We start from the raw sequence: 14,697 nt of genomic DNA on the forward strand, positions 1-14,697 counted from the left end.
ACTGTCTCCCCGCTCTTCCCACCCGGGGTTCCGCCAGGCACCGGGTCTGGGCGTTTGCGTGCGCGTGCGAGACCTCACGACGTGTCGCCGGCCTTTTGTTCTCCCCTGTCAGCGGGCAGCTCTGTTTCCTAAAGCGGAATGAACTGAAGATACAGATGCTAAGGGAGGATAAATAACCCACGATCTGGGAAAAGGAGAACAGCCGTGTTCCATGTCACCGTCCTCCCACCCCCATTCTGAAATATAAGCGATTGCCTGCTCTCCGCATCTCATTTCAACACTAACATTTAAAATACTTTATTTAACTGGAGAGTTTATATTATAGTTTTATTTAAAAACAAAACAACAAAAAAAAAAAACCCTCCAGCTAACGGCAGAGCCAGGCTTCCCCAGTGACCACCCCTTTCAACCCGAGAGGTGAGGCCCCCAGGAAGTGGCCGTCACCCACCAGGGAGCTGGGGAAAGATAAGCCAACCCAGGGAAGCCGGCCATCTGGCCAGGGCAGGACCCCGCAGCCTTCCCTCGAGCCCAGTCCCCGGCCCTCGCGGACACGCATCTCCCTCCTGAGCCCCGCCAGGAAGGCAGCTACACGAAGGCCCTGGACATGAAGCAGGAGCAAAGGACAGGGACAGAGGTCAGGTGACCCCAGTGAGAGGAATGCTGAGGGTGTTCAGAATCTCAACTTTTAATTAAAATGAGAAAGAAAAAAAGAAAAAAAAGTCAACTTGGAATGTCATGATTTCCTTGCAACAAGCAACAACAAAATAGAAGAGATTAAACTGTGGGTGTATTGAACAGCACGGAACAGAAATCTGTGTCCTGTGTAAAAAAAAAAATCAGCTTATGTCCCCCGTGTGGGTATATGCAAAGGTGTATACAAACACGGCCTCCTCGGTGAGCTAAACGCTGCCTTGGAAATAGTATTCTCTAACCAAGCCTACGGGGCCACCTCGGTGGATGGTGTAGCATAGGGTGTGTGTATTTCTCCAATTTACATACGGGGAAACTCCTGGCCACATGGACCAAAGAGTCCTCCAGGAGGGAGTCTCGGGGGAGGCGAGAAGAGGAAAGACACTCGTCTCAGTTTTCACCGGAGCTTTTGTCCAAGACAGGCAAAAAGCCTCCTCCTGACTTCGGGCAGATGCTGAAGTCTTCACCGGACTAAGAGAGTTCTGTGATTGCAAGCCTGGCTGTTTGCTCCAGACTCGGCAACATCTGGTCCGCCCGAGCATCACGGAGCTAGAGGGATTGTGTGTGCTGCTTTATCTCAGACCCCCTCTCACGGTTCCTCCCTCTCCTCCGCCCCTCTTACGTCAGAGACACACAGACAGACACAGTCCAGTTGGGACGTGCGGTAGCATCGCTGGGTGTACCAGATCTGCCGCCTACCTCGAGACTATCTGGGCTGCTACCCTTGACTGATGCTCACACAGTTGGCCTTTTAGCAGCAACCTTGTCTGTGTCCTTTATGGGCTGGGATGGAGGAGAAGGGCAGAGGGAGGAGGGTCTAGACAGGCGTCCTCAAACTTTTTAAAGTGGGGGCCAGATCACGGTCCCTCAGAGAGCTGGAGGGCCGGACTATATGAACTACTAATTCCTACTGTAACACCTCGGCTGCGCTCACTGCCCAAAAAACCTGGCGGGCCGGATCAGACTCCTCTGCGGGCCGCATGTGGCCCGCGGGCCGTAGTTTGAAGACGCCTGGTCTAGGAAATGCTGGGGGGGGGGGGGGGGGGGGGGAAGAGAGTGGGGTAGGCATTCCAGTGCCCACGTAGGGTAGTTTTTTGATTTTTGTTTTCCTAAAAAAATAGAGATTATGTTATCGTGAAGAAGAGGAGTGTACATTCCTCCTTCTCTCTGGCATGGCACCAAAAACTCCTGGGTGGAGACAGGGGATGTCAAAACCAACAAGAAGGTGTGGGGTGGGGCCAGGTGGATGTTTCCAAATAAACGCCATAGGACAGCACAGACTTTGCTTTAAGTGTTCGAAGTGCTAAATTTGCGAGAGAGAAAAAAAAAAAAAAAACAGGCACTAATTTCATTTGTCATCATTCGGAAAGAGTTAGTGTCCGAGGGAAGCTCAGCGGGAAGGGAGGGAGGTGAGGCAGGGCAGGGCCCGGCGCTCAGGGGTCGGTGGCGTTGATGATGGTTTTGTCCGGGGGGGCCCAGCCTCGGTACCAGCTGCAGGAGCCGCCCTTCTGCCGGATGCAGGCGTAGTGCTTGGTCTGGTGGCCAGGGTAGCCGAAACTGGCGGCCATGTCGGTCCAGACGCACTCGTTCTTGGAGCTCACGAAGCAAGGCGGGTAGTAGCAGGTCTTGATCTGCAATTAGGTGACAGCCACCGGTTAGCAGGCTCTGCCATGGGGGACCCAGGCCTGATGCCGGCCCCAGGGTGGGACTCCTCAGGACCTGGGACCACGGCAGGGGGATCCCAGGCACAGCGGTCCCTTGGTGAAAATAGCGTACTGCTGGCTAACTCTTACTGAGCACCTACTGTGCGCTGGACCTTCTGCTAAGGACTGTGCTACGCTCTTCTCTTTCATTCTGATAACGGATGTCTCTCCCTTTTACAAATATGGAAACAGAGGCTTATGGGGGTTAAGCAGCTGAATCGCGCAGCCAGGCCACACAGCCAGGAAGTGGTACATCAGACCTTTGAGAGCACTTCTCCCTCTCAAGGGGTCACAGGCCAGGATGGGCGACCCCTGTTCTTGTAGGGAGCTGAGGAAGCGGAGTGAAGCACCAACTCTGGGGTCCAACTGCCCCGGGCTGGTCATCAGGCGCAGCGAGCTGTGCGACTTAGGGCGAGTTACTTAGGGCCTCGGAGCCTCTATTTCCTCATGGCATAATGGGGAGGATAGTAATAAAAACCGCAGCGTTGTTTTGAGAATCGAGTGAGAGAACAGCCCGACTCCCTCCCACAGCAGGGAGGCTGTGAGCCTTGTCCCTGTGTCCGGTCCAGGAGTTGGGCCTGGCTCCAGAGTGTTCTGTCGTGTGGGGCATCAGCGAGCCAGCTCTTCCCCCCCCCACCCCCACCCTGGGTGGGCCCATCAATGAGTTAGCTGCTCAAGTGAGCCCACTTGGGATTACTTGGCAGGACCTGCCACTGTAAGGACCCTGTACCTGCCACCAACGTGAGCCGAGGGAGGGGCCAGGGAATCTGAGCCTTGTGCCCCAGCAACTGCCAAGGGGGCAGCAGCACAGGTGGACGGAGGCAGCGGCTTGCAGCAAGAAGTCACTCTGCTCTTGCCTTGGGGACAGCATTCCTTCCACCCCCCCCCCCCCCCCCCCCGCTCAGACCTGTCCCTCTGCCCCCGCCCCTCCTCACCCCCTTCCCCACACAGGGGCCCAGCACCCAGTACAGCAGGAGCTGGTATTTCTGGGGCTGTGAGCCAGCACCCCCTCCCTTCTCCCCGCCTGCCTGTCCCGGGGCTTACCTTGCAGTTACAGCCCAGGTGATACCGGTAGTTCAGCCCCTTGCGCTGAGAGATGGTGAGCTGGTCCCACCGCTCCACGAAGTTGCACAGGCCTATGTACACCTTCCCGTCGAAGATCCGGCCTGGAGGAGGGGGGCGGGGGGGCGGCAGCAGAGGCAGAGTTGTTTTGGGGGAGCCCAGCTGGAGGGGAAGAAGCCACACCTCCCGAGTCCCCACCGTGGGCTGGGTACCAGGCTCAGGACACTTCCGGCCTGAGGTTGTGTTTTTTCACCCTCGCCTACACCTTTGAGGATGGATGGGTCCCCGTTGTCCCGATGGGGAAAACCGACTCAGGGAGGTCCCTCAGACCATGAAGCTGGTTCTAGGGACCAGCTCCGTCACTTCCCACACCAGCCGTTTCAGGCTCCGGTTTTGTTACTTCCTTTCCTACACTGGCTGCCTACAGGGGCTGAGGGTGAGTTTCAAAGACAGAGCTCGCGGGCTGACTGTGAGGTGGAGACCTCAGGGACTGGCGATCCCTTTTCGCTTACAGTAGCTCGGAGACACCAAAACCCGGGGATTTCCTCCCCGGGGTCCGTGGTGGAGCTGACAAGCCAGCCTGGGTGCAGGAGCCTTGGGTCCCACCACGGGGTATGGGCGGTGCCCTCAACCCTACACGCTCCCCACAATTCACTGGGCGCAGGCAGAGGTCCTCCTTCGTCCTTCCAAAGTGAAGGACCGTGGGCCTCGGTCACACCCCGGCCCAGGTGCTGAGCTGGCCGTTACCTGTCAGCAGGTACTGGTACTTGTTGACCTCCAGCTTCACGCCGCAGAGACTCTCGGAGGCCTCCGTGTGGATGTACTGCACGTGGGGCATCTTGGTGAACCCTCGGTACATCTGTGGGCGGGAGGAAGGGTGAGAGGAGGGCCCGGGCTCCGGAACACGCTGTCACATGGTCTACGGGGATCTGATTCTCCTGAGGGAGGCCGGCCACCAACCCACCCATGCTGTGTGCTGGGGTGGGGTTGTCAGAGGCTTCTAGCCGGAGCTTCAAAGGGAGATCCTGCGATTGCTCATCCCCTCAGACAAACCGCCAAAGGAAGGGGGCCAAGCATTCCAGTGGCCCAGCATATCTGTCTATCCTGACAGAGTCAGGACCCGGCACAGCTCAGGACCAGCGTGCCTCCCCATGGGACTGGCTGGGACATGATGTCCCCACGTGCTGTCCCTGCAGCTGGCCTCTACAGCACAAACGGCAGACTGCTTTCCCATGAAGGTCCTGATAGGAGAGGCGGTCCCCATAGATCACAGCAGCCACTTCTGGAAACTTCCACCTTTGCACCGCAGCCCCGTAGCTCAGCTCCCGCTAATCTCCAAGTTTGGGTTTGCAATGAGCTCCCTCAACATTCTAACTGCCCTCCCCCTTCTCCACTATGCACCGTGCATCTCTGCACACTCCAGATGTGTCCGAGAGGCCATCCGGAGGCTCTGGAGGGTGCATATGGGAGAGGGTCTGCCTGTCTTTACGCTGGGGGAGAAGGGTTTTTGTTTGAGGGGCCGTGAAGGGGCCTCTGAGAATGAAGAGAGAGGCCCCACAAGGTGACCTGAGTTCTTGGGTTCTCCAAGTTCCCCCAAGCCTGCTCTAAGGAGCCCTTGCTCCCCCAATCTCTGGGTAGATGCTAATCTGCTAGAACACATGTGTCAAACACAAGGCCCGCGGGCCAAATCCGTCCCGCCAGGCCTTGCAATGTGGCCCGCACCGCGCTGTCATCACTGCACTCTGCTGCGTTTCCATTACAATGACAGTTTATGACTGTTCAGTAAACCATTCGGCCCGCGATTTAGGCTGGATTTTAGATTTTTGCCCCTTCTCTGATTGAGTTCGACACCCCTACGCTAGAATAAAGCACTCAGGCACCGGGGCCAAAGCCCATGCAGGCCGGCCTCCAGGCTTCAGCCCCTTCCCTCCCACAAAGATGTGTTTGTTACTCTTTGCAGGACGTTGCAAGTCAAGAGTTATGCTGCTGCAGGGCAAACCCACAAACGCCAGGGAACTTCTCTGTTCCCTGGGGGACTGGGTACAAATGGGGTGAGGGGGCCCCCAGAGTGGGTGGGCATGATGCCTCCTGTTGCTGACGCATCCTATCTGGCAGGAGAGTTGGGGGTGGGAGGGTGGTGTCCTATAAAGAACACACGGACTGGGAAGGAATCCTGACACCTCAGCATGGGGGCGGAGCTTTTTTTTTAAATATATTTTTATTGATTTTTTTACAGAGAGGAAGAGGGATAGAGAGTTAGAAACATGGATGAGAGAGAATCATCGATCAGCTGCCTCTTACACCCCCACCACTAGGGATGTGCCTGCAGCCAAGGTACATGCCCCTGACCGGAATTGAACCTGGGTCCTGGGAGTGGGGGTGGGTGGCTCTGAAGCGGATGGGCGAGCAAATGTTATTTGGCCTCCAAACTCCCCATTCCCCCTCCTCCCAGTGGCTGGTCTGACACCACAGAGGAGAAATAGGACATCTGCCCACAGCAAGGGCCCCTGGCCGTGCGTCCAGGCCCTGAAGGAAGGAGGAAAGCTGGGTGAAGCTAGGAGCCACAGCCTCCCACTCTCTCCCGGCACAGAGAGTCTCCGTGTGCAGGAGCAGCAGGGCGGGGCGGGCAGGGGATGTGCTCCCAAACCTCCGCCCCGTCTGACCTGCCTTGGGTCACTGCCTGCGCCAGGAGCTGCGCGGTGGGTTTCTGGGCTGTTGTTGCTCTTCTTGGTCCCCCCTTCACCCCGTTTCTCTCTCTCTCTCTCTCTCTCCTCTCTCTCTCTCTCTCTCTCTCTCTCTCTCTCCTCTCTCTCCTCTCTCCTCTCTCTCTCCCTCCTCCCTCCCTCCCTCTCTCTCTCTCTCTCTCTCTCTCCTCCCTCCCTCCCTCTCTCTCCTCTCTCTCCTCTCTCTCCTCTCTCCTCTCTCTCTGGCCATCGGAAGACATAGCGGGTCCCATGACCGCGCTCAGGCAGCCAAGGGCAGCCGGCCAGGCCTGACTCTGGACATTACATAACCAGGAGGCTGTGGATGTTTCCAAGCCAAAGCAGCAGGTTCTAACCGCTTCAGAGTGGGGCCCGCAGGTCTGCCTTGGGGACAGATGGGTACCTCTGGGGGAAGAGGGGGAGCTGTGCACCCGCCCTGACTGCTGGGGATGTGAATGTGAGCAAGGAAGAAAGGGGCTCGCAGTTCCCGGGGACCTGAGTGCCCCCATTTTGAACTTCTGATTCGTCGCCCTGTGTCCTTTCTCCCCGCCGGCCTGCAGTTCCTACATGCAGGAGCTCTGTTTTTTCCCATGAGCCTCCACGGCCCCTGGCCTACAGCGCTGCCCACAGGGTGGTGCTTGCAGAGGTGGGGGGTGGGCCAGCTGCCACAGTATCCAGCAGCTGAAGCAGCTCCTGTTTGGAAGGAGCGTCTGGAAATGCCTCAGCCACAGGGCTCCTCGGGGCACGGAGCCCACCCCGCACCGTTAACACAAGGCGAAGCCCAGGCCCAGGCCAGGGAGAGTCCTGAGATCAGCGGGCTCCTCGGGAATGGAGTTGAGACCAGGAAGTGGGTTCCCTGGACTTGGAATCGGATGCTCTTTTCCCCAAGGCGGCTCCTTAGTATGCGCACAGTGGGACCACGCTCAGCTGTATGAAGGAGCCCAGCAAATGATGCTAACTAGCTGGGATACAAGAAGACAAGGAAAACTGGGGAAATAGGTCAGAGGGCACCGTTCCTGCCTCCCGATGAGGTCTCTGTGACCAGCACCAGCTCAATGTAAAGCTTTGAGGAGTAAACCTAAGTTGCAGCATCCGTGGTTGCACAGACCTGTGGGCCTTGTTGAAATGCAAAGTCAGGGCTTGAGAGAGCCATAAGGCAGTCTGGTCCAACCCCCTCATGGTACAAATAGGGAGACCGAGGCCCAGCGACGGGTCCCAGTGAGCTGGCCAAGGTCTCATGGTTACCAGTTAACAAGGTTGTCGGCTGTCTGGACCTGAAGCCCAGCCTCAGAGGGACCCCACCTGCGCGGGCTCTGGGATGAAGCAGCCACCATCCCCGCCCGCCTTTCCGCCCATCGCTTCCTGCTGCCTCAGCAGCACCCTCTCCAGCCAGGCGGAAGGGCTGGCACTAGAGCTCAGACACACAGACCACCCTGCCCCCACAGGCCAGGCCTCTTCCGGCAGAACCCACCCAGAAAGCCTCCTGCAGCCGGGCTGCCGCCACTCACCTTCATCTGCTTAATGGTGTAGATCAGCGTGCCGTAGGGCCCCTCCTTCACTAGCTTCTTCCCCACCACTCTGGCCCGGATCACTGCAGAGACAGGCAAGACAAGACAGGGAGGAGGTTAGGGAGGCCTGAACCACATCACATACCACATCTCGGGGGCCCATCCAGCCCCAGGGGGCCTGGCATTGCTTTCTTACCATTGAGCCAACTAGCAAAGGCAGCCGTGTGCATTAGAGCAAGAATTCAGATGAGGGGCACTGGGTGCGGGGCAGGGGGCAGGGAAGGCAGTTCTCACTCAGGTTAATCACTCCAGTGTTCACAGTCGCCACCCAAGAAATTCCCTGGACTCTGTTTCACCACAATCTGAAATCTACTTCACATGTCACAGCTTCTCACCCTCCCCCCATTGCCTATCCTACATCGCATGGCCTCCCAGAGATATTCTCTTTCTACTAGGACCTCTTCCTGAGCCTCTTCTGGGGTTCCCCCTTCGTATGTGTAAATTCACGGTGTCCTGCAGGTCCGCAGGGCTGCCATGCACTCCAGTCTCCCCTCCTGCCCCAGTCAGCATCCCGATGGGATGCTGGGTCCCCGGCACTCGGACTCGGATGGCCAAGAATGCAGTGGGCTGTCCCTCATGAGGTGTGGTGGGGGCAGTGCCGGGAAGTGTAGGCTCAGGAGCCCACTGACCTGCTCCCCTCCCACCTCTGCTCTGCTCGGTTGTTAGGACTGGGGGCCAGTGACGTTGTTTCTGGCCTCCACTTTCCTCCTCTAATGAAACCAGGACACCAGGGGCACCATTCTCCTGAAGAGGAGGGATCAGGCAAGACAGTGCATGTGAAGCGCATGGCACCGTGTCCTGGCTGTGCTGTATGTTACATGCATGTTACTTTCACCATGGTTATCAGCTTTGCCCAAAACAGAGTGAATGGACTGACCGCGAAAGGATTGTTTCCAGAAAAACAGCCCCCATTGATTGCACACCTATTGTGCGCAATAGTACATCTCACTTCTTTACTTCTCACAACCACCTGATAAGGGGGGTGTTAGCATCCGCATTAGATAGATGAGGAAGCAGACAGAGAAGTGAAGCCACTTCCTCTTTCTGACTGTAAAGAGGGTGTAACTCCACCCATGTCAGGGAATCAGAATGAGGATTAAACAAAAGATCCTATGAAATTTCTCACTCCCGTGTCTGGGAGAAAGAAGGCGGTGCTCAGTCAGTATCGTGTGACTATGAACACGAAAATAATCAGACCGAACCAGAGTGACAATACGGGGAACAGAAGAGGGGGGTTGACTTTGAGATCACATAAGAAGCTGGGCGTTCTCTTTTTTTACTTTTTGTGAAAAAGAAGCAGTCTTAAACTGGGAGGCGGGGGGCGGGCTGCCACAGGACACAGTCTGCATCAAGGGGGTCTAGATGCTAAGACCTTGACCGAAATGGGGTGGATTTCTGCATGTATAGCAGCTACGCTTTGAATCACAAATTGAACACACACACACACACACACACACACACACACACCCATCCTGGTAGCTCCATTATCCTTCCCCATTTGGGACGTCCCACCATCTTTCTCAACTCACCACCTCCAATCTCATAAAAATGTATGCCATCACCCATTAGGAGAGCAAACGTTGCCCACACGGTGAACATGCATTTCTCTGTATTTCCCGGGAACCAGTTCCGTCATCCCAAGTGGATTCTGCCCCATCCCTTCCCAAATGGACTCGGATCCTGCCTTCCCGGTCACATGTGAAGCCCGGACTCGGATGAATCAACGGCCCCTCCAGCCCTCCTTGCCAGGGATGGCAGCACACGGAGCGCATTGGCAAAGTGAGCCACTGAGCGTAGGCAGCGCGACTGGGGAGGAGGCGGCGAGCGGCTGTTTCCAAGTCTGCTGGAGCCACGAGAGGCTGGCAGGACCCCAGGCTGGGCTCCCCCACGATCCTGCCTGCACCTCTGCGTCCCGCTTCACAGCAGCATCCTCGGCAGGGAGCCACCGTCCCGGGACGGTGTCCTCCACACGGACCCCCACAGGCAGGTTGTAGCAGCTGAACGGCTGGAGCAGAAGCACAGCCACCAGGACTTTCCTGTGGGCTCTTCCCACATTCACTTGGCTCCCTCTTCTCCTGCCTCATCCGCACAGAAGGTAAACCAGGGAGCCAGTCTCTGCCTAGGGCAGGGGATAGAGCAGAAACCCTTTAAATAGCAACAGCTACTTTTCTTGGCTCCAGGATGGCCTGGCTTCCTCTGGACACAGCGTGTCATCCGCAGACCTGTCCCGTAAGACCGGGCGCCTCCTTCCTCACCCCGAAACGGCCTGAGCCTGGAACCTTTTCACTAGGGACCAGTTCGGCGAAAAGAGCGCATTGTGTAGTCAGGAAGCCACATCTGAGTTGGAGTTGTACTCATACTGGGTGGCCTCAGGCAGACCCTGTGTCCCCAGAGTTCTTTCCTCAAGAATCTGTCTGATTATCTTGGCCCAGTGCCCTTCACACATGATGTGCTTATTACTGAAGAAGCAGAAATACGCAGAGATAGCACTGAGGGGCCCGGGCCCCGGAACCTGACTGCCCAGGTTCAGATCCCAGCACTGGCACTGTGTGACCTCAGGGGAACTGCTAAACCTCTCTGTGCCTTCAGCTCCTAGCCTCTAAAATGGGAATGATGGTAGCAGGACCTCATCAAGTTGCTGTGAGGGTTAGGAACAAGCCCTGAGCACAGTGGTGGCCCAGCCAAAGCCACTCGTGTCTCTGTCCCTGCTGTTCACAGTGCCACCGCTCCCGTGACTCCGACCACCACTCATCCATACTGGGTGCCTTCGGGCTCCCAGCATGCCCTGTGAGCGGCAGCCTGGGGGTTCATCAGAATACTCGCACAGCGTCAGGGAGAGAAGGGAGTGGCGGGGAGCACTCATGACTGATCCAAACACAAGTGCCTGGAGCACCCACTTTTCCACCACTGACAGCTGTCCCCTCTCATCACCGCGTGTCACCCAAGTGCAGACTGCCAGGGCCAACCGAGATCCCAGGGTCAGAGTCCAGCGTTTTCCTTACAACGACAAAGCAGCGCTGACGTTAAACAGCATTCCGCCTCCTAAATAGGCTCCCAGAGTCCTTCTAACGTCAAGCCTCTGGCCAACTCCAGATCCCATCCGCTTGTTTGGTCTGTGAATGTAATATGTCTCTCTTTGCTCCGGTTTCCCCTCTGCAGTTTAACCGTGTGCTATTCTGTCCTTTCCTCTCTGGCAGCAAGCATGCTGCTCCCACGGCCTTCGCTGGCCCAGGGGCCACAGTGGGCAGGGGAGGTGCGGGCGGTCACAGTGCTCCCACAACAGACGTTTCCAGACTGGGAGCTGGCGGCACATCGGGCGTTCCCGCCACCTTGATGTGGCGGCTGGAAGCCAGCTTTATGGACTGGCGGGCTGACACCCGGGTTTTCTTTATCCTCCCTCATGCTGGAGAGTGGCCCATGCTGTCCACCCAGTGTCCTCCGGCAGCTACACCAACTTGGGTGTGAACTGGGTTGGTATCCGGGGATCTGGGTTGGGTGCTGGGAGGGTGACAATAAGACATCGAAGCCCCATTTCCTGCCTCCAGAGAGCACAGTCCAGTTTAAAAGCTCCTGCTAGGGGGCTGATGGCCAAGGTGCCGAGCACTAGTTGGAGGAGGGGATGAGGGGCAGCCTGAACCTCAGCCTCGGAGCCTCTCCTGCTCCGGGGAGGCAATCTGGAATGAAGCTCAAAAGCAAACACAGCCAAGAGCTTTTGAACTTGAAACCTGTGAGAAGAACGTGGCCGGGCTGTGTGTGCTTGTGTGAAAAGATCCCTTGTAACCCTGAAGCTAAAGCAGATGGCACTCTGTCATGAAGCTTATGGTGTTTCCCTGTAGATTCTTAAATGTGCTGGTCGGAGGAAGACAGCAGGGACCTGGAAGAGGAAGGAAGGGTGCCTGCAACCCAGCTCCTCTAATGGTCACTTCCTGTTTACTTCCCTGTCATCCTCCTGGCAGGGTGGCAAAGGAAGGGTCCTTTCTGAGGCCAGATGCTCCTGGAAAAGGGGATAAGCAGGAGACCCCACAGCTGTGCAGAGAAGCCCACAGCCCACCTGGCTCAGCCACGGGAGCAGGTCCCTGGCCCTCTGCACCCAGCACCATCAACATCTCACTATCCTCCGAGGGCAGGCGGGGCTCCCCGACTCCTCAGCTGCCCTCCTGATGGTGAGCCTTTGCTCCGTGCATTTCATTGCAGCGCATCCGTAAGCCTAGAGGAGAGGGGAGGAGCGACAGCTACCGCTTCTCAAGCCCCTCTCTGCGCCAGGCAGTATGAGCACGTCATCTCACTTGTCCTCACGGGAACCCTATGAGGTGGCTATGACTGTCCGCAATTTCCAACGGTGAAAAAGAGGATCAGGTACCCTGAGGGCGGAAAAACATTGGCGGGTCCCCCAGGAAAGTGGACTCCTTAAAAACCTGATTTCCATGAGATTCATACTGATGGCAAAAGAGGTCATCATTTTCCAGCACCTCCCCACCCCCACTGTCAGCTCTGCTAAGGATTAGAACGGAGGACTGGTCTCTAGGAGGAAAGGCCCCTGATATGTCCCCAATGATCCCCACATCCTCTTGACCACCCCACAAGACTCTCCCAGTCTCACACTCTCTCTATCTTTCACACACACACCCTCTATTAGTAATGAGGATCGACAAGTAATCAGCATTAGCAATATAGCAGAACTAGAGGCCCGATGCACAAAATTCATGCTGGCTACTGACACTGGCTTCCCTCTGGCACCTGGGACCCAGGCTTCCCTCGCAGCCCTAGCTTGGTTCAGAAGGTCGTCTGGAAGGATATCTGGTCTAATTAGCATATTACCCTCTTATTATTATAGATATCATCTGTTTAGCTCACAATGTTCCCCCATCAAGGCTCTCATGGAAGCAAAAACAACTCAGAAACCACAAAACTTGATGCTCCTAAGGCTTCTCCCAGCGCTGAGTCTGAGGTTAGACGGATGGGTTGGAGGAGATAGTGTATCTGTGAGAAGGCACTTCGTAACCCTGAAGCGAGAGCAGGTGACGGGCTGTCATGTCACTGATGGTGATTTCCTGCAGATTCTTACATGTACTGATCAGAGGAAGACATAGGGGCTGGACACTGTTCCTCATCCCCTGGGGTCTGATCTACACCTCCCACGACCTTTCCCAGGGCCCTTCCCAGTGACCTGCTGCCTCTTCGGTGACATCTGTGCTTAAGCAAAGAGCCTTAGGACCTACGAGGGGCCCGAGAGGCCTGCCCAGCTGGGTCTCTTGGTGCCCAGCCTGTTGCTCACCACAACCCCAAGCCCCTCCACAAAGACTCAGAACCTAAAAGATCAGTACAGGAGGCAGCCAGTCTATGTTTCTCTCACACATGGATGCTACTCTGTCTAAAGAATGTTAGTATCTTTGGATGAGGATGAAAAAAAAAAAAAAGGAAAAGATCAACTCATGAAAAGCCCCGGAGATGTGGCTGTGATACACTTGAGTGAACAGGCACAGAGCAAGCTGACCCGGGTGACTGCGCCCTTGTGCAAGTCACTTCCCATTCCAATTCATCAGGTGGGAGTGGTGTGACCTACCTGGGCTGATCTAAGCTCCTTGCCCCCCTCCACCGACACAGCATCATCAAGGTCAGCCGTGACCTTTGTGGTGCTCAGCCTGGTCAGCGGTGGGGCCCCTCATCCTCCTCCTCTTACATCCAGCCTGTGGCTTTCACACCATCCGTACAACTGGTGAGCAGCAGCTCACGTTTCTACAATGCCCACCCCAGGGCTCCCATGACCTTAATCCATGTATCCAAGAATCTATACCTCATCTGCATTTACCCTGGGAATTTAGATAAATTCACCCCAAACTGAGCTCCACCAGAGAGTCCTCCCCCACTCCCTTTCGGGAGACCTAGCACCCAGCTTCCTCACCACTCCTCCATCACCGCAGCACACCCCAGGGCCTTTGCCCTCTCAGTCCCCCTGCTGGGACCCACTTCCTGGAGTAGCTACTCGGCTCCCTCCCTCAACTATTTCAAATATCACCTGGTCAGGGGGCCTCCCCTGGTCCCCCCCAAGCCCTCAGACTGGCCTTGCTGTGACAGTCCATGGCACTCACACTCTCTGACATAGTATCTATCCATATGTTTGTTCCTTGATTGGCTCCCCTACTAGAATGGGCAGGTTCTCTGTGGTACTAACTATTATAGCCAGGCTGGCTCAGAGCAGGCTGCTAATGTGTATGTGATGAATATGAAGCTTAAAGTGCCACACATGGAGGAGGAGGATGAAGAAGAAGAAGGAAGAAGAAAGAAGAAAGAAGGAAGAAGGAAGAAGGAAGAAGGAGAAGAAGAAGGAGGAGGAGGAGGAGGAGGAGGAGAGGAGGAGGAGGAAGAAGAAGAAAAAGGAGGAGGAGGAAGAGGAGGAGGAGGAAGAGGAGGAGGGGGAGGAGGAGGAGGAGAGAGGAGGAGGGGGAGGAGGAGGAGGAGAAGAAGAAGAGGAGGAGGAGGAGGAGGAGGAGGAGGAAGAAGAGGAAGAAGAGAAGAAGATACTTGCTCTCCTGGGTAACCTTTGGCAGATGACCAAGTCTTTCTGAGCCTTACTCAATCAGAAGAGGTTGGTGGGCTCTGGCCGGTTTGGTTCAGTGGATAAGGCATCAGCCTCCGGACAAAGAGTCCTGGGTTTGACTCCAGTTAAGGGCATGTACCTGGTTGGGGCTTGTGCAGGAGGCAACCAATCCATATGTTTCTCTCACATCGGTGTTTCTCTCTTCCATTCGCTTTAAAAATCAATGGGGAAATATCCTCGGGTGAGGATTTAAGAAAAGAAGAAGGGGGTTTGGTGGGCTCATGGGGAGAGGGGGCTGCATGAGCCTCGAGGAGCTTGGGAGCCAGAGTCTGGAGGGACAGGCCAGGAGACGGGGATGGCACCCAGGGACGGCAACAGGGCATCAGGACAACCACAGAGGCCCGGGGCGGCACAAGGAGGGGGGCGTCTGTGGG

The 14,697-nt window shown here is 56.2% G+C and overlaps 2 protein-coding genes across 3 annotated transcripts in view; one reads left to right on the plus strand and one right to left on the minus strand.

The window, feature by feature from the left end:
• SYN3 (synapsin III) overlaps nt 1-14,697 on the plus strand; it is a 372,118-nt gene that overhangs the window by 125,316 nt on the left and 232,105 nt on the right. The gene's annotated exons all lie outside the window — the stretch shown is intronic.
• Nucleotides 1,789-14,697, minus strand: part of TIMP3 (TIMP metallopeptidase inhibitor 3) — a 47,202-nt gene continuing 34,293 nt past the window's right edge. The window contains exons 2-5 of the mRNA XM_036457426.2: nt 7,666-7,748; nt 4,203-4,314; nt 3,438-3,559; nt 1,789-2,321 (exon numbers count right to left, since the gene is read on the minus strand). Of these exons, the coding sequence (XP_036313319.1) occupies nt 2,124-2,321; nt 3,438-3,559; nt 4,203-4,314; nt 7,666-7,748 (515 nt within the window). The 3' untranslated portion in view covers nt 1,789-2,123. The remainder of the gene's footprint in view (nt 2,322-3,437; nt 3,560-4,202; nt 4,315-7,665; nt 7,749-14,697) is intronic.

This window comes from Pipistrellus kuhlii, unplaced genomic scaffold (genome assembly GCF_014108245.1).
Source record: "Pipistrellus kuhlii isolate mPipKuh1 unplaced genomic scaffold, mPipKuh1.p scaffold_m20_p_3, whole genome shotgun sequence".
NCBI classification, from domain to species: Eukaryota; Metazoa; Chordata; class Mammalia; order Chiroptera; family Vespertilionidae; genus Pipistrellus; species Pipistrellus kuhlii.